This window comes from Penicillium lagena (genome assembly GCF_028827675.1).
Source record: "Penicillium lagena strain IBT 129212 chromosome Unknown utg000007l_segment0_segment0, whole genome shotgun sequence".
Taxonomy (NCBI): domain Eukaryota; kingdom Fungi; phylum Ascomycota; class Eurotiomycetes; order Eurotiales; family Aspergillaceae; genus Penicillium; species Penicillium lagena.
The window spans coordinates 993,898-1,013,369 of record NW_026623228.1 but is presented as its reverse complement, the minus strand read 5'-3'; the positions used below and the strand labels follow the sequence as shown (position 1 = coordinate 1,013,369).

Below are 19,472 nucleotides of genomic sequence, written 5' to 3'. Positions count from 1 at the left end.
GCAAATGCAGTATATCTACAAGGTAAAAACAGTATATAGACAAGAACCAAGGGAGAAAGATAGACGGATCACATCAGACTAGTCCGACCACCAATCTCATTTCCGGGTTCACCATTGGGCATCTCGCCATTGCGGCCAACAACAAACTCTCGATAGATAGCATCAAAGCGTCGGCGTTCAGCAGCGCTAAGAGAAGAGCGTGTGGTAGCCAGCGAGCGTTCGATATGCTCCCAGCGAACGATGATCTCGTCATGCAATTCATTTGCAGAGGCCTCCGCTGTACCATTGGCCATTGGAGCTGCAGCGGCACCGCTACTTCCTTGTTCCAGTTGGCGCTGGCGGCGGCGAGAGTTCTTGATTGCTTCCAGTTTGGCCGCAATCACGGCAGGAGGTGGCATGGACGCGGAACCAGATGCTTCTTCGGTTGAGGAGTAGAGGAATTGGATAAATGATTTGCTGTTGACAGTTGCGGATGAGCTTTTGGTAGCACCTGATTTTGCGGCGGGCTTATCAGTTCCGGTGGATCGGTCACCCAGCGCGTCGTGAACTGCTTCCAAGTGCGCGTTATACACAACAGCTTGCAGATCCGCACCAGAAAAGCCTTCTGTCTCGGCGGCAATGTCGCTGAAACGAGAGCGGACCTCGTCGCTCATCTTCAATTTCTCACTTACTGCTCGAATAATATCGACCCGGTCTGCGTGGGACGGCATGTTACAGAGCAGAGACTTGTCTAGTCGGCCAGGACGCAGCAGCGCCGGATCTATCAGGTCAGGGCGAGATGTTGCTGCTAAGACGTAAACGCCTGACAGACCTTCGGCACCGTCCATCTGTGTCAGGAGCTGGTTGACCACGCGGTCAGTGACTCCAGTGGAATCATGGCCACGTTTCGGTGCAATACTGTCGAACTCGTCGAAGAAGAGGACACAAGGACGGGCGGCCTGGGCTCTCTCAAACAGGTCGCGAACACTCTTCTCGCTTGCACCAATGTACTTGTTCAGGATTTCGGGACCCTTTACACTGATGAAGTTCAATCCGCATTCACCTGCCACGGCACTCGCCAGCATCGTCTTGCCGCAACCCGGGAAACCGTACAGCAGGAGACCGGAGCGCAACCGCAGCGGACACTGTGAAAAGATCGGTGCATATTTTGTAGGATATTGTAGGGTTTCGAGCAAAGTTTGACGGGTCTCGAACAAACCTCCAATGGCGGAAAATGTGGTAGTAGACGAGGTGAGGGTCACGTTTCGAAGAGAAGCCGGAGTGAAGCCCTTTAGAGCGCTATCAAAATCCTCAGAGGCGAGCGTGATCATCTTGGATTCGGCAGACAAGTCCTGAACGGAGCGAATAAGCGCCTCATTGCGCGCACGAGCAACAAGTAACACGAGATCGCCAGGCATGTAACCGTCAGTCTTGCCCGCCAAATCCAAAAAGTCAACATCTCTGCCGAGAACAAAGCCATCCCCGCCAGATGAGCTGGGACGACTTCCTGGATTCGAAGGATCGAGCCACGAGTCATGTGTGGAATGCGTGGAAGAGCTTGTGGTTCGAAAATGGCCGTTGAGTGTATCCGCCGCTTTGTCTTGGCTGGTCAGTTTCTCCAAGACCTTTCGTCGCCCATCCTTATCCGGGGCTCTCATGTTGATGATCTCACGAACGACATGGCCACCGATAATGACATTGTTCAATGATTCCTTGGCTTGCGCAGTGGCCAATAGAACAACGGAGGAGTTCATTGAACAAAACTCCCGAACCATGGAGCATATGACCTCACTGTTTTGGCGACTACGACCATTGTCTCCGCCGACTTGTAACTCGGTTTCAACAGGGCAGAGTTTATCAAGGTCGTCCAGAATCACCACCGCCTGACCACCAAGACGAGCACACCATGACGCAGACATGAAGAGGCGATTCAACACCTCTTTGATGTTGGAGATCCGCGTCTCATCAGTGACAAGCTTGCGACAAGAAAAGTACTTGACGTTGAACAGATGTTCCCTCCGCAGGCGATGGGCCAAGAGGTAGCTAAGAGCCGTCTTTCCGGCCCCGAGACCGCCAGTCAAAAGAATTGAAGAAGATTTGGTCAAGTTGCCTAAAGATTGAGAGATAATAGGATCGATCCCCACCAGATGGGGCATTGTATCGGGGATGGGGTCATCAGTGGGAAGTTGTGATGCACTTGTATCGGTTGGTTTGGGTATTTCGGCTTGCACTTCAACGCTCAACTTTGCCTCGGAGCCTAGAAGCCACCCAAACATCGGCTTTGAATCTTCAGTACCCTTCAAGGGCGGATCGAATCGGATGATGGCGCCATCAAACGAAGAGACTGACGGATGGTTCTCGGCCTTGGGCAAGATCATGCCATCGGTCAGGGGCCCCGAGAACAATCCAATATCGGATCCAGTACTGCCGTAGATTACTTTGAGGCGCTCTCCCAAGGCATCCCGAGACGCTGCAGTGTCAGCGCCAAACTTCAGTCCATCTTTCTTCTTCGACGCATCCACCATAAACGGATACACCTTCAGGGTCTTCACCGCTGAACGGTGCAGCTGTGGTGGCGCGGCCTCGACACGCAAAATTCCTCCCACAATGTTTTCCGCCCCGAGGGCCGTGCACAACAAGGAGGACATCGCCGCATGCCGACAGTCCGGTGCCTCCTCCCAGGGAATCAGCTTCGCCACAAGCTTCGTTGTCGGAGAACCGGCTTCGCTTGACTTTTGTTCCGCTTGGGCAAGGTGCTTTTGAGGATCTGGTGGAGGTTTGAGACCAGATGGCTGAACTACCGACACGCATGCCCATGTTGCTCCTCGAAGCTCATTCGTTGCAAGGAGGTCCCGATCAACCCAGACACGGAGGCCGTCGTTTGCATCCTCCTCCATTTCCTCATCAAACCATTGGCTCGCCGCCGATCGGTCCACACCTCTCAGGTAAAGTGAGCCTCGGGTAGTAGAGTCGGAGCGACTTTTCGGGCGGACAGTGCTCCCGGCGCTCCTCCCACCACCACTTTTGCGGCTGCTGCCATTTGCACTTCGGCTGTCTGTTCGGGACCCTTTACCGGGCTTCGCTCTGGTTTTTGGAGCCACAATCACCTCGGCATCCGGCGCAATTTTGGCAAACGGCGAATCGTCTGACGGAGCTGGCGTAAGAGACGTGACAACGATATTCGCGGTTGAGGTTGGAGAGAGGTGCAATGCGAGCGGGTGCATATGGTCCGATTGTGCTGCGCTGTAGGTAGGGTTTGGTAGAGCACGGATCTGCGAGAGGAGATTGAGCTCCAGGAATGTGGCATGAAGCTCGATGACTAGGGTGAAAACCGGTCAGTAAGACGTCGTGTAGTGGGCTAGAGGTGCCATGATACGTACTCTCCCAGTCTTCTGGGGTCAGTGGCTCGATGTTAATGGTATGCGCGACTGGCGGATCCAGGTGTATGAACAGCCCGACCTGGAAATGAGTGTGAGAATCCCACGTGGGAAGACGAAGCAGGGGAGTAATGTATATACCTTCTGTCCTTCCGCAAGACCGAGAAGCCTTCCAAAGGTCGTATCTAGCTCGACGGTCGAAATCTCTTGCTCTCTGGAGAAGCCACCGCTAATGCCCTCTCTGCCCACGACAGGCGCGAGCTTTCGCCGGCTCGGCATTCCCGTCCAACCCAAGAAGCACGATTGCTGCTGCGGAGAAGCGCCATTGGATTTCGGAGAGATCGACCGGTATTGCAGCTCAATGATGACATTCTGAGCAGCCTGTCGCAGTACATTGTTAGCCGGAGATGGGTAGCATGGCGGGGAAGTGATGGACTGACGGTGTTGGCATTGACCAGCAAGGCGACCAGCGACGATGGCAGATTGACCAGGCAGTTCTTGAGAGGGACGAGGGCCACTTCAGCCGTGGCAGAGGGCTTCTTGGGCGCCATACTGGAAGGCGCAGGTGAGATGGCGCACACGAAAGCTGGCAGAGGTGTGTCTGGTCAAACACCCCGGACTCCGCCAGTCACGCTTTCCCGGGAAACGACTCGGCCCGCCGAGCTCGGACCGAGGGTTGATCCGGTCCGAGACGCGCCATTCCCCTTCCGGTATGGTGCATTTCTCACGCGTCCCCGTCGTGTGTGGGTCGTGTTTTGTCGCGTAACCACAGCTCAGTCTTTCTTTCTCAAGGGCTCATCCACTCTTCTCACCCTGCGCTCGTTCCACCCTCTTCACCCCTTTCATCATGGCTTTACTGCAGTACCCCGCGCCGGTTGATTATACGAAGCAATTGGACGCTTTCAAGGACTTCTTGAAGCATTTCAAGACCTTCCAGTCCACTTCCGAAGCTGCTGCCACCGAGGCCTTGGAGGACTTGAACATCAATGGCGAGCGCTCCAGCGATGAATATGACTTCATGGACGATGCCGACGAGGCGGAGGGCGGGCAGACCAGCGGGGCAAGGAGGCGCAAAGACCTGAAACTCAAGTATATGCAGGTTCTGCAAGATGTTGCAAACCGGGACCAATCGAGCATTCTGATAGAGCTGGATGATTTGTCGGTGGTAAGTTTTTGTGTCACACTGGGGTATTCAGTCATAGCTCATGGTTTCTGCTACAGTTCGAGAAAGCGCTTCCGGATGAGCAGCAGGATCTGAAACTGGTGGACTCGATCCAGAAGAATACCAAGCGCTACATCGATGTACTGTCGCAGGCGGTCGACGAGGTCATGCCCAAGGAGACAAAGGATGTCACGTAAGTCCAAAGCTAACGACGATCCACGATTCCAACGACTAACCCGGGCGCAGATTCAAGGATGATGTGCTAGATGTGATCATGTCACAGCGCGAGAAGCGCAACGAAACGATGGAGATGGCCATGGAAGCTGACATGGACGCGGCGACTACCCCAACAATGTTCCCCCCAGAGCTCACTCGTCGATATACTCTCAACTTCAAGCCGATTACTGCCTCGGGATCCAGCGACCAACGTGACTCTAAAGCGATGGCAGTCCGTAATGTCAAGGGTGAACACCTCGGTAGCTTGATCACTGTCCGCGGTATTACTACCCGTGTCTCGGACGTCAAGCCGTCGGTTCAGATCAACGCCTACACCTGTGATCGTTGTGGATGCGAAGTCTTCCAGCCGATTACCACCAAGCAATTCCTTCCCCTCACAGAGTGCTTGTCGGAGGAGTGTACGAAGAACAATTCCAAGGGCCAACTGTTCCTCTCAACTCGTGCCTCGAAATTCGTTCCCTTCCAAGAAGTGAAGATCCAAGAGATGGCGGATCAGGTGCCTGTGGGCCACATCCCCCGGGCTCTAACTATTCACTGCCACGGCGCTCTCACTCGCCAACTCAATCCCGGTGACATGGTTGACGTTGCCGGCATCTTCCTGCCCACTCCTTACACTGGTTTCCGTGCCATTCGCGCAGGCTTGCTTACCGACACATACCTAGAGGCCCAGCACATCACCCAGCACAAAAAGTCGTACACCGACATGGGCATGGATAGCCGCACTCTTCGCAAGATCGAGCAGTACCAGAGCTCGGGCAACATGTACGAATACCTTTCTCGGTCTATTGCTCCCGAGATTTATGGTCATCTCGACGTCAAGAAGGCCCTGCTCTTGCTTTTGATCGGCGGTGTCACGAAAGAGATGGGAGACGGTATGCACATTCGTGGTGATCTCAACATCTGTCTGATGGGTGATCCTGGTGTGGCCAAATCTCAGCTGCTACGATACATTACCAAGGTTGCCCCACGTGGCGTGTACACTACTGGACGAGGCAGCAGCGGTGTCGGTCTTACTGCTGCGGTCATGAGGGACCCGGTCACGGACGAGATGATGCTGGAAGGCGGAGCGCTGGTTCTGGCAGACAACGGTATTTGCTGCATCGACGAGTTCGACAAGATGGAGGACTCGGACCGAACCGCCATTCACGAAGTGATGGAACAGCAAACCATCTCCATTTCCAAGGCAGGCATCACGACCACGCTCAACGCTCGCACCTCGATATTGGCCGCGGCTAACCCGCTGTACGGCCGGTACAACCCTCGAATCTCGCCCGTGGAGAACATCAATCTGCCTGCCGCGCTACTGTCTCGTTTCGACGTCTTATTCTTGCTTCTGGACACCCCGTCGCGCGACACCGACGAGGAACTGGCCAACCATGTCACCTACGTGCACATGCACAACAAGCATCCCGAGAATGAGGACGCGGCGATCATGTTTACTCCCCACGAAGTCCGACAGTACGTTGCCAAGGCACGAACATATCGCCCCGTGGTGCCATCTAATGTGTCTGATTACATGGTGGGCGCGTACGTTTCGATGCGCAAGAAGCAAAAAGCGGACGAGGCCAGGAAGAAGCAGTTTTCGCACGTCTCTCCTCGTACCCTGCTGGGTATTGTGCGTCTTTCGCAGGCTTTAGCGCGTCTTCGCTTCAGCGAGGAGGTAGTGCGCGAGGATGTCGACGAGGCTCTGCGTCTTATCGAGGTTAGCAAGGCCTCCTTGCTCAACGACGGCGAGGCCGGTGCCGACCACACCCCGACTAGCAAGATCTACACCTTGATCCGAGGCATGATGGAGAGCGGCGCCGCTGCGGTAGGAGACAGCGACGATGGCGAGCTGAGCATGCGCCGCATTCGCGAGAGAGTGCTGGCCAAGGGCTTCACCGATGACCAGCTCACTACCGCGATCAACGAGTATGCCGAAATGAGCGTAAGTTTTCTTTTTATCTTCTTCTATCGCATATACTGATAATTTCCTTAGGTCTGGCAAGTTACGGGCAATGGCTCGCGTCTGTTGTTTGTTACTGCTGCTGATGATGACGAGATGGGACTGTAATCTGTTTTTGTTTCTGTCACTCTGCTACTTAAATTGTCCTTATCCTGTGCCTCTTAATGTTTTCTGGGCTTATTTTGCGAGAGATTGCATGAGGGTCTGCAACGGAACTGGTAGAGCCTCGGGCTGGGTGTTTTTGGTGTTGCGAATCTTGGAGATAGGGAATCTGATTAGGGTAACTAAATCAAAAGATATTTATTTTCTGTCTCTGCAATATTGGTAGCGGTAAGCCGCGAGTGGCGATCCGCTCAGTGGGAGTCGCTCACTGAGCACTCAAGGCCAGGCCTGAGCAGCCTCCGACTGGGACCTAAGCAACCTGAGTGCTCACCCCGTTGCACAAACCCGACCAACCCCTTCAATTCGCATCATGCCTCTAGCCATCAGCCTGCTCCAAATTGTTAATTGCTCCGCTGCCTATGAGCCAGATTCCTAGAAAATTAGAAATAGGGAGAGGACGTGTATGACCCATCCGGGAATATGGTGCAGGCTTAGGCATAGTTATTCTTGTTCTCGGCCATAGAGGCCTTGGTTATCATGCGGTGCTCACGGGATCGACACTCGGGTCTTTCTTATTCTGTTTCTACCTTATATTTGTCTCTTCCTCCTGTATCGGGTCCCTTTCTGTAGCCAGTCAGTCATGAAATATAGCGGGCTTGGGCCTTTAACAGAATAAGTAGAAACCGAAGGCTAGATGCTGAACTATCTACTAAAATCCGCTCTGCACTTCTATATGCCCATGAGCTGGGTTAATCGCCTACTTAAATCGAGGTAATAGATATCTTTAATGCCTTTTAACTACGCGAAAGAGAACGCCGAGAAATGGTGTCAAAGAAATCCATATTCGGTGGTCAATTTACTGTCATCGAGCGTTGTGGTGCAATATTGTAGTATATTAAGGAGTGACCAGACAGTTTTATCTTCTGTCTCTATACACATTAACATATCCAAATCGAAGTCTTCCCTAAACATTGTTCCTCCCTTCTCCTTCCCATCCCCGTCATATGTCCTCTCACCACTTTCGCGCTTCGGTACCTCAACCCCCACCCATCAAACCACCCCAACTAGACAGCGCAATGCTCATAAAGCTTGACCTCCTGGCAGATCTCATTGGGCGCCGCATATGGGTCATCACAAAGGGTATTGCATGCGGTGTTCTCTGGGACGAAGACGAGGAATTCATAATTGCTCATCGGCAGGCGGAACTGGTCCTTGACATTGAGGTTATGCTGGGAGGCTTTGTAGCCGGCACGGCAGGCGCAGTGGAAGGTCGAACCCGTGTTGATGCACGAGGTGGTTATGTCGCAGCTGTTCTGACCTGAGATCGGGTTGCAGGTTCCGCACTTGGGCGGTGGGACTGCTGAAGAGATGGCCAGGGTGGCGGAGAGGAGGGTCAGGAGGATTGTGGTTGTGGACTTCATGTTGAGGGTTTGGGGAGCTGTGTGAGGCTCTGGTTGTATGTAGATTGAAGGGTGGCTTGGCTTGTACAATTGAAAGTGTAGAGTTGATCTTGTATATATTTTGACGGGCTATCAGCTATCTTTATATAGTTCACCATCCTCGGCTTACCACGGCGTGCTGCTAATACTTGGATGGCCATGTCTTTTCTTCTAGGGTCGTCTGCTGAACGCCTCATTTTTCTGACCTGTTCAGTCGCACCACGGGGTCTGTCTCTCGCTGGGCACATTCCACGGCTCGTCTCGCCGAGCCCCGCGTACCGGTGATATGGTAGGCGGCAGCAATATCCGTCTTTTTTTTTTTTTTTGCTCGTTTAGTTTCCCAAAATATTGGTTTCCAGGTATTCTCATGCCTGTAATTTCCTGAGAAGGTTGACCAATCCGCGACGCCGCGGGATGCGACGAATACGAGAAGTAAAACAATCCCTCGACACACCACCAATAGCTTGTCGATAATGGTGATGTCGATGGCTTGCCAGCATGCCTTGCCAGCTCAACGCAGCGCCGACTGAGCAAAAGAAAAGCGGGGTGACTATAAGTATGTCTCAGGCAGTCATAGTCATAGTCCCTGCATCCAGCCTATCCCCGCCGAAGCCCTAACCCAAATACAGACCTTGGCTCTCCCACCACCGCGGGGTCTATATATAGCATCATTTTTGTGGAGAGAGAGTTTGGTCCATGTAGTCGGCTGCTGCAAGGGTCTGACACCGCATGTTGAACTCGCTACTCATGATATGCTTGCTATTCCTGGTTGGCGGAAAGAAATTTGGGTATTCCGGCGCTGGACTTGGCCGAGTGTAGACTGGCGTAGAGTTGATCTGGAACCTGGCCAAGGATAGGGCCGTCAAAGCGAAAGTGAGAAGAGCCCATAACTAAAAATCGATGCAAACCAGCTGCAGCCCTGCGCGTATTTTTACCGTGGTCGAACAAACAGGCGTGGTGCATCGCCAGGAGTGCGGCTTCACCGCCGGAATCAATTACGGTTTACAAGTGATAATAGATTACTCTAGGATTGTTGTACTGTTCATATTTTCGCGAGCGGCTTGCATTTGTATCCACCACTCGGCCACACCGGCCTACGTCGGACGCCTGATTTCATGCACATATAGCGGGTATACCAAGAAGCGCGTGCGTCCTTGTCAAAGTCGGGGATCGGGTACCATTCTGGATGAGATAAGCAGGTGAATGAGGCCCTCGGACTCTAGATATCTTATATCGGGTTCAGGATCCCTTGTTCTACAGTCGACGTATATACATTGTACGGGGTCAGCGTAGCTGGAATCAAAATACAAAGACAAGAACCCTGAGAGTGCTTTGGGTGCGCTAGACCGAAGGGTGGATCTCGCAAGGAAACGCAGGCAGGGCCAGCGAATAACAGTTTCGAAGACAGAGAAACCGTATTGATTCTATTCTCAGATTGACATTGCCCCGATGAATGAAACCTTGCATAAAAATGCCAGGCCTAAAGATGAGTCTTAGATGCCTCCGGCTCCCCAATAAGCCGCACAAAGCTCCCATGCACTTCATCGGTCAGATCACTTGCTTGCATGCTGCGCCCCTTGGCTTCAAAGGCCCGTCGCGAACACTCCCTGGTAATAGCGCTCCCAGCCCACGCGGCCAGAAGCAGGGTAGTCGCGGGCGACATGCGCTTATTCTCGTCCTCGAGTTCTGCGCGGACGTCATCCTTATTCTCGGCCTCCTTGTCATTGTCCTTCTCACTCGAGTCCCACATTCGAGCATGGTATGCCGCTCGCCAGGCAAGCATCGTCCCCAACGAGCCGGTCAGGGTGTCACCCTGGCCGCCGCTGCGTTTCAGGCCACCTTGAATATCAGAGATGATACTCGCGAAACCGTTCGAGATGACATCGTGAGAACCCTTCTGGATGATGGTGACACCGCCCAGAGCCTTGGAAAGTTGCTCACACGCTTCGGACTCTTTGCTGGTTTTATCGCCATCCTGTCCGCTCTTGGCGATATCCGCTTGACTGGCAACTTTGATTCCGAGGGCTTTGGCTAAGCGCCCGAATTCGACCACGTTGGGTGTTAGGATACACTGCTTATACCCTTTTACCAGGTCCGGGTTCTCTGTCACAATGAGAAGCCCATCTGCATCCAGCACAAACGGGATGGATTGCGTTCGTGCTTCTTTGATCACCTCTGCCACAACTTTGAGTGTCACTTCGTCGCGCCCGAGCCCTGGGCCGATCACCAGGGCATGGAGCCGGGAGAGCATGCTGATAATTGGGCTGGCAAGTGACGGCGCGTCAATTGATTTCGGGTCTTTGACTGTGTCCACGCTGGGCAGGATTGGGTGTACCATTAGGTTCGGGGAGTAGGACTTGACGACCTAGTCGCGATATCAGATTTAAGTCGGGGGGTTCAAGATTGTATTCCCTTACAGGTGCCGCGGAGCGTTCACAGAGAACATGGCTCTGGATTATCGTGGTTAGCGTACCATGGCAGAAAGACATAGTGCCAGCAATACCATATCGCATCCTGCACTTGAGTCAATAATTGGGCAGTGACGGAAACATCAACACCACTGACCTAGTTTCGCCGATGCCATCGCCGAGAAATACGGGGCTCCAGTATAGCTTTATAGTAGTCAGTCAAAGAAACCACAGGCAAATGACTGTACGTACTCAACACAGCCTCCAATGACGGCTACACGCCCGAGTTGTCCTGGATGCAATTGTTAGTTCAGACCATAGCTGTGTCCCAGCACAACCAGCTGACCTTTGTGGAACTTCTCAAGCATAGGCGGTACGATCTTGCGGACTTTGCCGAAGAGGATCTTCGACGAGGTCGACACATGGTGTACGGACTCCATGAGGATGGCGAGCAAGGGTAGTGGGAGGAAGGGAAGTTGCAAAGTCCGGCATGGAAAGCGTGATGTCACTCACGAGTGGGGCTGACAAAGAATGATCTATAACTAGCAACCAGATGAAGTTCGAATTATATTATTGACAGGAAACCGCTCAAAATGCTAGTAACAAAACCCTGGAAAGGTTCACCGTTTATTCCGGACCAGCGCAGCCAGCTTCTTCTGGCGCTCCAGCTTCGCCTTCTTGGCCTCCTGCTCCGCCCGCTGCTCTTCTTCATCTTCACGTCTGGCGCTCCTTAGCGCCGCCGCCTCTTCTTGCTCCACATCGTTTAAACCGGCTTCCATATCAGAAGATGCATCCGACCATTCGTCTTCATAACCCCCGTAGTCTCCTTCATCTTCTTCGTCCGTGCCTAGGTATTCATCCGCCCGGGATCGTCGGCCATATCGCTTGCGATCATGTGCACCGCGAGCGACAGACATGCCTGCTGTTCCGCGATACGTAGGTGGTTCAGGAAGCCGTGACTGTTTGGCAGTGCCCTTGTAGGAAACCTCCTCCCGCTCGGCTCTCTTTCCGTCTGCTTTGCCCTTGGCAGCAATCGGGACGCCTTTCTTGACCAGTCGCGCTTGTTCTTTCTCTTTCGCCTGCGCCTCCATGATCCGCTTCTTCCGCTCCAATTTGCTCAGGCGTTCTTTGGGAACTGCTTGATGCCGGAACATGCCCGCTTGCGTCGGCGCTTTCTGTTGTAGTGTTTTCGCCTGGGCCATGATATCTGCAAAGGATCCCTTTGGTGGTACCTTCGATGGAGCAGCAGGAATGGCTTTCACCGGCGCGGGTCGGGCTGGTGCGGGCTTGGCTGGTGCGGGTTTGGCCGGTGCCGTCTTCGCGATGGCAGACGCGCCATTTCTCGATGCAGCCGGCTTGGGGGCCTGAGAAGCAGCTGCAGGCTTCGATATGGGGTTGGGCACAGACTTCGAAGCTGCAGGCGAAACGGTGGGCCGTGGTGCAGTTGGTCTGCTGGGCGCTTGGCTGCTGGGCTTCGTCGGACGAGGTAGCTGTTCTTCGGCCTTGCGTTTTGTTCCAGTATCAACATTTCCACGCACTGGGATGTCTCGGGATGCCGTTGGTGCTAATTTACGCTCATTGTTCTTCGCGGTGGAGGAAGGTGCCGGGGGTGCGGGCGGCTGTGACAGTGACGCCGAGGACGGTTTGTCCGTCTGGATGGACGAGAGGATGGAGTCGAGGAACTTAGCAAAGTGTTAGATCACAGGCACACCGTAGTAACAAGGCTGACAACATACACTCATGTTGAAGGGTGAAAGTTAGCTCAACCAGCTGATAAAGAGAGATGAAGGGAAGCTTTCACCGTCGATGGTTCGTTCGACGGGGCAGCTTCATGACTCCGAGTGCAACTCCACGAGAGCTAGTCTTCTGATCGAGTAACGAGTCCCTTCTTCTGACGAAATGCCCGTCGGTTGTCTAAGAAGATGAGTGTGTCCAGTTCATCATGCGTGGCCGACCCAGTCTGTCGGCCTTATCGGATGCGGTCACCTGACCAACTCGCTTACACAATCGCACTTTTTCCTTCAATTTTCATCTGCATCCACTCTCTCTTCAACCACCTCGAACTCGACGTTGCAGTCTCCGCCCAAACCGCGGTTAAATCGATTGTTTCTCTTGTTCTCGATATCTCAAAAAGTATGCTCGTCGCCTGATGTTTCTACACCGACGCTAACAAATTTTGAACAGCACCTTCAAAATGAAGCACCTCGCCGCTTACCTGCTCATCGCCCTTGCCGGCAACGAGTCCCCCTCGGCCGCCGATGTCAAGGCTGTTCTGTCCTCCGTCGGCATCGACGCTGACTCTGAGCGCCTCGACAAGCTCATCGCTGAGCTCCAGGGCAAGGACCTCCAGGAGGTTAGTTTCTTTCCGCATACATCAAGGACAATACTGACTCGCTGCGTAGCTGATCGCTGAGGGTTCCACCAAGCTCGCTTCCGTTCCCTCCGGTGGCGCTGGTGGTGCTGCCCCTGCCGCCGCTGCTGCTGGTGGCGCTGCTGCCCCTGCCGAGGAGAAGAAGGAGGAGAAGGAGGAGGAGGAGTCCGACGAGGACATGGGCTTCGGTCTCTTCGACTAAGCGCTTTCTCTCACGGAGCCTCAAAAATGATGAATTGGAGGGACGGATTTCTGAAATTGTGTATGGTTCAGGCTGTTGCGATGCAGTTACGAATTTCTCATGTGTGAGCTGGAACGAGCTCCTAGTCAATACAGATCATCTGCTCTCATTACTTCTACTGTAAAATCTGCCGCCTGTAAGATTACCTGGTAGGATTCACTGGTAGGCAAAGAAATGTTCTTAAAGTATTGTTGAGCCTCACAGTACATCCTTCAAACGGCCATCCCCTACACCAGGATCCATGCCGATGGGCAGTACGTTCACGCCTGGCAATTACCAGGGTATCCTGTATTCCTTTCCATGAGATAAACTGCAAATATTCCATAAGACCCCATGAACAAATCGACAATAACAGAACTTGATTGCTATACTTCAGGGACCCGGTATCACATCACGTGATCATAAACAGGGCTAGGGCTGCCCGAGTCATGTGCGTCTCTAACCGAACCCCCCAAATTCTTTGTGCCCACCCAACCGATCAGCGACACCGACCAACCCGACAACCCATCTTCCTTCGCTTTTCGAGTCACGTCCGAAAAGCGACCTCAAAGGAAACACCCGCAAAAATGGCTGACATCGAATACGTGAGTTCCCCCCTTTCTTGCTCGTAATTCTCTCGTTCGACCCGCTAACGTGAAATCTTTAGAACGCCGAGGAGGCTGCCGGTACGTTCTGAACAATATCCCATCCTGCTCCCCAGCGCCCGAATGGAATGTCAAAGAGATGGAGTGTTGCCTTGTGATGGAATTTGTGATGAGATGGAACTTGTGTGGGCGGTTTGGAGATGGAATTGTGGACGTCAACTTGGATACAGGATGGGGGCACACGAAACGAGACAACGGAGTCGCTGACAAAACCCTCGCCATACAGAGATCAAGAAGAGAAGACAGTTCCGCAAGTTTTCCTACCGCGGCATTGACCTCGACCAGTACGTTCACCCAAACAAGAGCCACACCTATAGTGTCAACTTCCAAACAGATTTGCATGGCAATCTGCTATGGATTGTTGTCGCTGCCATTTTGGCTTGCACCAGAAGATCACAAATCTGACTGTTCTTGATAGGCTCCTCGACCTCTCCTCGGAGCAGCTCCGTGATGTCGTCCACGCCCGCGCCCGCCGCCGCTTCAACCGTGGCCTGAAGCGCAAGCCCATGGGTCTGATCAAGAAGCTCCGCAAGGCCAAGCAGGAGGCCAAGCCCAACGAGAAGCCCGACCTTGTCAAGACGCACCTGCGTGACATGATCGTTGTGCCCGAGATGATCGGCAGCGTTGTCGGCATCTACTCCGGCAAGGAGTTCAACCAGGTCGAGATCAAGCCCGAGATGGTCGGCCACTACCTGGCCGAGTTCTCCATCTCCTACAAGCCCGTCAAGCACGGTCGTCCCGGTATCGGTGCCACCCACTCTTCCCGTTTCATTCCCCTCAAGTAAACGATTTCGAAAAACGATTCCCTTGGAGTGTTCCGTGGAGGAAATGGTGTTGATGATGGTGGACTCGATGGTTCTTGGGTTCATGTATTTCCAGTGCGGGTCAGCCGCCATTTCAATATAAGAATTTGTCGGCTGGATGACCCTTCACCAAAACAAAAACCAATCTAACGACCTGAATTTCACTCTGGAATTGTAGTCTTGTAGTTGTGTGTTGAGTCGAGAACATCTTGCCTCCAGCTTAAGCATATCCAAGCCCACTACGCGATAGCCTGACAGACAATTCCCCGGAAATCTTCTTATCTTCTATCCTCGAGCAATAATAATAACTCACGAATAAGAATAATGGAACACTCACTATTACCCACCCAATAGCAACAGCCGAGTAACTCAGCAATTTGCCGACCTCGACCCTAACGCCGGTTGGTCGGCCACCGGTGGTACAGCCACTTCCCGGGGCCGAGGCTATCCTCATTACCCCAACAATCCACCGAGGACTCCGAAAGGGTACTTGGGCGAACTTCTCCTGCTCCAGTATTCTTCTCTCTGGACACCTTGCAACGCGAATAGCTTCCTCTCCTTATTTTTACACTCTCATCCCTCTCGACCCTAGATCTTCCCCACAATGGTCGTATCCTCGCTCTATCCTCCAATCTCCATCCCGCCTGTGGATTTGTGGACATTCCTGTTCGAACGCAAAGACCGGCCCTTCCCTGATGACAAGAGTAAGCCTTCAAGAACATTTCTGTTTTCCATACTAACTTCACCCAGTTCTCTACCAGGATGCCGAGACCCAGCGCCACTACACCTACTCCAGCTTAAAAGATGCCTCGCTGGAGTTCGGCAAAGGCCTGAGGGCCACTTACGACTGGAAAAAGGGCGATGTCCTGGCCCTGTTCACACCCAATAGCATCGACACCCCCGTGCTGATGTGGGGAACCCTCTGGGCTGGCGGAGTGATATCTCCTGCCAATCCAGCATACACGGCTGACGAACTGGCATTTCAGCTGAAGACCTCCGGCGCGAAGGTCCTTGCAACCCAGGCGTCTGTGCTGTCTACTGCCAAAGAGGCCGCAAAGAAAGTTGGCATCCCGGAAGACCACATCATCCTCCTCGGTGATGAGCGTGACCCCACTGCTCGCCACAAGCATTTTTCTAGTGTGCTTAACATATCCCGGGCTACTCGGTATCGCAAGGCCAAGGTTGCCCACGAGGACGTCGCCTTTCTGGTTTTCTCATCAGGAACCACCGGTGTTCCCAAGGGAGTCATGCTAAGTCACCGCAACATAATAGCCAATATCCTGCAGCAGGTTACCGGTGAGGGAGGCAAGTTGAGCTGGAACGGGGGCCCAGATGGCAAGGGTGATCGGCTTTTGGCGTTCTTGCCTTTCTATCACATCTACGGTTTGTCTTTTCATAAAAGGCAAAATGAATCAGACTAACCATGGCTTAGGCTTGACGTGTCTCCTCACCCAGACACTGTACAAGGGCTACCAGCTGGTGGTAATGGACAAATTCGACATTGAGAAGTGGTGCGCGCATGTCGAAAAGTATCGAATTACCTTCAGCTATATCGTCCCTCCAGTCGTTCTTTTGCTGGGAAAACACCCGGCAATTGACAAGTACGACCTGTCTAGCTTGCGGTTGATGAACTCTGGGGCGGCTCCACTCACTCGGGAGTTGGTCGAGGCCGTGTACTCGCGCATCAAGGTCGGCATCAAACAGGGCTACGGGCTCAGTGAGACTAGCCCGACGACGCACACGCAGCCGTGGGAGGAGTGGCGCGACTCAATCGGCTCCGTCGGCCGACTCATGCCCAGCATGGAGGCCAAGTACATGACCATGCCTGAAGATGGTTCGGAGCCGCGCGAAGTTTCCGCTCCTGAGGTCGGCGAGCTCTACCTACGAGGCCCCAACATTTTCCTGGGATATCATAACAATCCTGCCGCAACGAAGGAGTGCCTGTCAGACGATGGCTGGTTCCGTACCGGAGATGTCGGGTACCAGGATGCCAAGGGCAACTTCTACATCACAGATCGTGTCAAGGAGCTGATCAAGTATAAGGGATTTCAAGTCCCACCCGCCGAGCTGGAAGGAATCCTCGTCGACCATGAGGCCATCGACGATGTTGCTGTCATCGGCGTGCAGAGTGACAGCCACGGGTCGGAGGTTCCCATGGCGTGTGTCGTCCGCAGCGCAAAGAGCAAGTCCTCTGGCGCCAGCGCCGAAGATGAAGCTGCCAAGATCATCAAGTGGTTGGAGGGCAAGGTTGCGCCGCACAAGCGTCTGCGTGGCGGCTTGCGCTGGGTGGAATCTATCCCCAAGAACCCAAGCGGTAAAATTTTGAGGAGGAAATTGAAGGAGCAGTTCAAGGACCCAGCTCCTAAGGCCAAGCTGTGAGTTTCTCGCTATTTACCTATACAGATCTGTTGTACATAAGTTAGACCGAGTCGGCTTCACGCCAAATTGATTCGTTGCATTTGTTCCATACCGGAGATAGATATCTACCAACCTAAAGCCCTAGACAATCTTCTCCAGGCTAAGAGAAAAACCTTTTAACCATACCATCAACATCCTCCCCCTCAACCGCATCCTTCTTCTCCCTCGCAACTTTCTCAACGGCTTCATCAACGGGCAAGTCCCCGTTAATAAGATCAATCCACCCCTCGGTATCAGCCCTAGCAAGCAACTGATCTGCAACAATAGCAACATCCTCACGGGTCACACTCCCCTTACCCCTTGTCCTACCCAGATCCACCATCCGCGTCGCCGGCTGATCAGTCAGAGTCCCAGGACGCAGGTTAATAGCCTGGAACGGACGCGCCGATGGATCGGCTTTGCGCTTCGCTGCCAGCGCGGTCATGTACTCATCGGCCTCTATCTTGGCCTTCGCATAGGTGGGCAGCACCTCTGTGTTGACCCGCATGATAGCCGCCCAGTCCTCGTCGGAAATCCAGGCTGGTTGCTTGGTCCGGCTGCCAAGATAAGATACCATTAGGAACTTGCTCACGCAAGTGGAGGCGAAGGATGCGCCGAGGAAGTGCTTCGCTGCTTCTTGGTCAATTGCGATTGTAGATGCGGGGCCGCCTTTGCCGCCGGCTCCTGGGAGTTGTTAGCATTCCGTGCGTTCGCGCGAGTATATGCATATTTGAACCAACCGGCCGACCAAACTACATAATCCGGGGACACTGCGTCTAGTATTTTCTGAGCGTCCGATTCACTCTTCACCTGGTCCAGGCTCGAGATCAGCACATCCAATTTGCCCTTGCGGCCTTTGCCCAACGCTAGAATCTCGTTCTCATGCTCGGGGTTGCGGACAACGCTAGTAACGTGCCATGCCCGGTTCAAGAGCAGCGGTGTCAAGTGGAGGGCCACTTTGCCGTGGCCGCCTAGGAGGAGAACTTGCATTTTAGGAGAGATGCAAAGAGTGAGGAGGAGATATGTGGAAGAAGAGGGAATTGACGAACTAACTCCTCTATCCCTTGATGTTACACAGATTGCGGGGCCGGACCAATGGCGTCATGATTATCTAGGACTAACACTCAATACCATTAGGCACATTTTCACACTTATCACTCGCCTGCCCACCGCTAAGATCAACATCCTCCCGACTAACACTCAATGCCATGAGGCACATTTTCACACTTGTCACTGGCCTGTCCACCGCTAAGATCAACATCCCTCCACTTCCAGTCCGAACAACTCCCATCTCCGCACAAGATATAAACCGGCGCCGCATCGCTGTGCACGGAGCCCGTGATTTTCTCGATGGTCAAGTCTGTAATCGAAACTCCCGTAGTCGGCGTGCCAGTCGGGCTGCCATTCTCATAGTCCTGCTCGATAACAATGCCATGGTCCGAGATGTTGGACAAGCGGATGTTTGAAAACGTGACGCCAGACACAAGACCTGTCTGCTTGTAGTCCGTCTTGATGCGGATGCCGTTCTGCGAATTGACCACGGTGGATTTTTCGATCTTGACGTTCTCGACTTTGTTGTTCGAACGCCCACCTACGGAGCCGATGGAGAGCCCATGTCCACCAAAGCAGTAGGCGCCTGTGAACAAAATATTCTATGCCATATTAGTGATGCTCTTTCTTATATAATGCAAAGAGACTGTACCGAGCCAGAGTTCACAGCAAGACAATCGTCCTGGTTACGGACATTCGCTTTCCTTATGGTAACGTGAGTAGAATCTCCGACATCAAAGGCATCGGTATTGTGAGCACCAAGCTCATCGCCGTCGGAGTCGTCAACCGTGATATGGGTGAGGAGTAGATGGTTCGATTCAATACTGAACGCCTGCACGGGCGTATTCTTCACGTTCAGCCCGGCGATGAGCGAGTTGTCTAGACCATGCGCGTAGAAGAACTTCGGCTTCGTCTTCCCTCCATTTGTGCCCTGGCCATCCCACCACCGCTCTCCGCCGCCGTTGATGGTGTGATTCGTGGTACCGACGATGACGATGTTCGAGCCCGACACGCGGATTAATGGACCGTCCCATTCCTTGTAACCGAAGCTGGTTTCGCCTGCGAAGACAACCTTGGTCTTGGGCTCCAAGTCCGACAGGTCCAGAGTTTCTCCGGCGGGGACATGGATATCTTCCAAAACGATGCTGGAGCAGGACTTCTTGCCAGCGATGGCGCTGGCCGCAGAAGTAAACGTGCAATCCGTCCGTTTTTGAACAGGCGTCGGGAGTGCAGCGACTAGGGATGTGCCGATGGCCAGCATCGACAGGAAAAACATTTCAAAGAAAAAAGATGGTCTGGTCAACAGACCCGAGAATC

General features: G+C 53.3%; 9 protein-coding genes across 9 annotated transcripts; 4 read left to right on the top strand and 5 right to left on the bottom strand.

Annotated features, from left to right (window-relative positions):
* Positions 1 to 68: 68 nt before the first annotated feature.
* pex1 (AAA family ATPase peroxin 1) lies at positions 69 to 3,907 on the bottom strand (the record flags this gene model as incomplete). Its single annotated transcript, XM_056981855.1, has 4 exons — positions 69 to 3,298; positions 3,360 to 3,438; positions 3,498 to 3,737; positions 3,797 to 3,907. 4 exons carry the CDS (start codon positions 3,905 to 3,907, stop codon positions 69 to 71), a joined length of 3,660 nt encoding a protein of 1,219 aa, XP_056829691.1.
* Positions 3,908 to 4,203: 296 nt separating this feature from the next.
* N7510_009929 (DNA replication licensing factor MCM7) lies at positions 4,204 to 6,808 on the top strand (the record flags this gene model as incomplete). The annotated part of the gene is made up of 4 exons (XM_056981854.1): positions 4,204 to 4,521; positions 4,578 to 4,711; positions 4,765 to 6,682; positions 6,734 to 6,808. The coding sequence occupies 4 exons, from the start codon at positions 4,204 to 4,206 to the stop codon at positions 6,806 to 6,808; spliced, it is 2,445 nt and encodes an 814-aa protein (XP_056829690.1).
* A 1,058-nt stretch (positions 6,809 to 7,866) lies between these two features.
* On the bottom strand, positions 7,867 to 8,223 carry N7510_009928 (putative adhesin; the record flags this gene model as incomplete). The annotated part of the gene is made up of 1 exon (XM_056981853.1): positions 7,867 to 8,223. One exon carries the CDS (start codon positions 8,221 to 8,223, stop codon positions 7,867 to 7,869), a length of 357 nt encoding a protein of 118 aa, XP_056829689.1.
* A 1,498-nt stretch (positions 8,224 to 9,721) lies between these two features.
* On the bottom strand, positions 9,722 to 11,089 carry N7510_009927 (ATP-dependent (S)-NAD(P)H-hydrate dehydratase; the record flags this gene model as incomplete). The annotated part of the gene is made up of 5 exons (XM_056981852.1): positions 9,722 to 10,606; positions 10,659 to 10,755; positions 10,807 to 10,842; positions 10,902 to 10,941; positions 10,996 to 11,089. The coding sequence occupies 5 exons, from the start codon at positions 11,087 to 11,089 to the stop codon at positions 9,722 to 9,724; spliced, it is 1,152 nt and encodes a 383-aa protein (XP_056829688.1).
* Positions 11,090 to 11,269: 180 nt separating this feature from the next.
* On the bottom strand, positions 11,270 to 12,391 carry N7510_009926 (uncharacterized protein; the record flags this gene model as incomplete). Its single annotated transcript, XM_056981851.1, has 2 exons — positions 11,270 to 12,331; positions 12,386 to 12,391. 2 exons carry the CDS (start codon positions 12,389 to 12,391, stop codon positions 11,270 to 11,272), a joined length of 1,068 nt encoding a protein of 355 aa, XP_056829687.1.
* Positions 12,392 to 12,843: 452 nt separating this feature from the next.
* aspf8 (ribosomal protein P2) lies at positions 12,844 to 13,222 on the top strand (the record flags this gene model as incomplete). The annotated part of the gene is made up of 2 exons (XM_056981850.1): positions 12,844 to 13,002; positions 13,052 to 13,222. The coding sequence occupies 2 exons, from the start codon at positions 12,844 to 12,846 to the stop codon at positions 13,220 to 13,222; spliced, it is 330 nt and encodes a 109-aa protein (XP_056829686.1).
* A 605-nt stretch (positions 13,223 to 13,827) lies between these two features.
* On the top strand, positions 13,828 to 14,690 carry N7510_009924 (40S ribosomal protein uS19; the record flags this gene model as incomplete). Its single annotated transcript, XM_056981849.1, has 4 exons — positions 13,828 to 13,845; positions 13,908 to 13,926; positions 14,132 to 14,189; positions 14,324 to 14,690. 4 exons carry the CDS (start codon positions 13,828 to 13,830, stop codon positions 14,688 to 14,690), a joined length of 462 nt encoding a protein of 153 aa, XP_056829685.1.
* Positions 14,691 to 15,312: 622 nt separating this feature from the next.
* Positions 15,313 to 17,087, top strand: N7510_009923 (acyl--CoA ligase; the record flags this gene model as incomplete). The annotated part of the gene is made up of 3 exons (XM_056981848.1): positions 15,313 to 15,412; positions 15,459 to 16,091; positions 16,141 to 17,087. 3 exons carry the CDS (start codon positions 15,313 to 15,315, stop codon positions 17,085 to 17,087), a joined length of 1,680 nt encoding a protein of 559 aa, XP_056829684.1.
* A 139-nt stretch (positions 17,088 to 17,226) lies between these two features.
* On the bottom strand, positions 17,227 to 19,431 carry N7510_009922 (uncharacterized protein; the record flags this gene model as incomplete). Its single annotated transcript, XM_056981847.1, has 4 exons — positions 17,227 to 17,789; positions 17,846 to 18,088; positions 18,304 to 18,757; positions 18,808 to 19,431. 4 exons carry the CDS (start codon positions 19,429 to 19,431, stop codon positions 17,227 to 17,229), a joined length of 1,884 nt encoding a protein of 627 aa, XP_056829683.1.
* Positions 19,432 to 19,472: the final 41 nt, after the last annotated feature.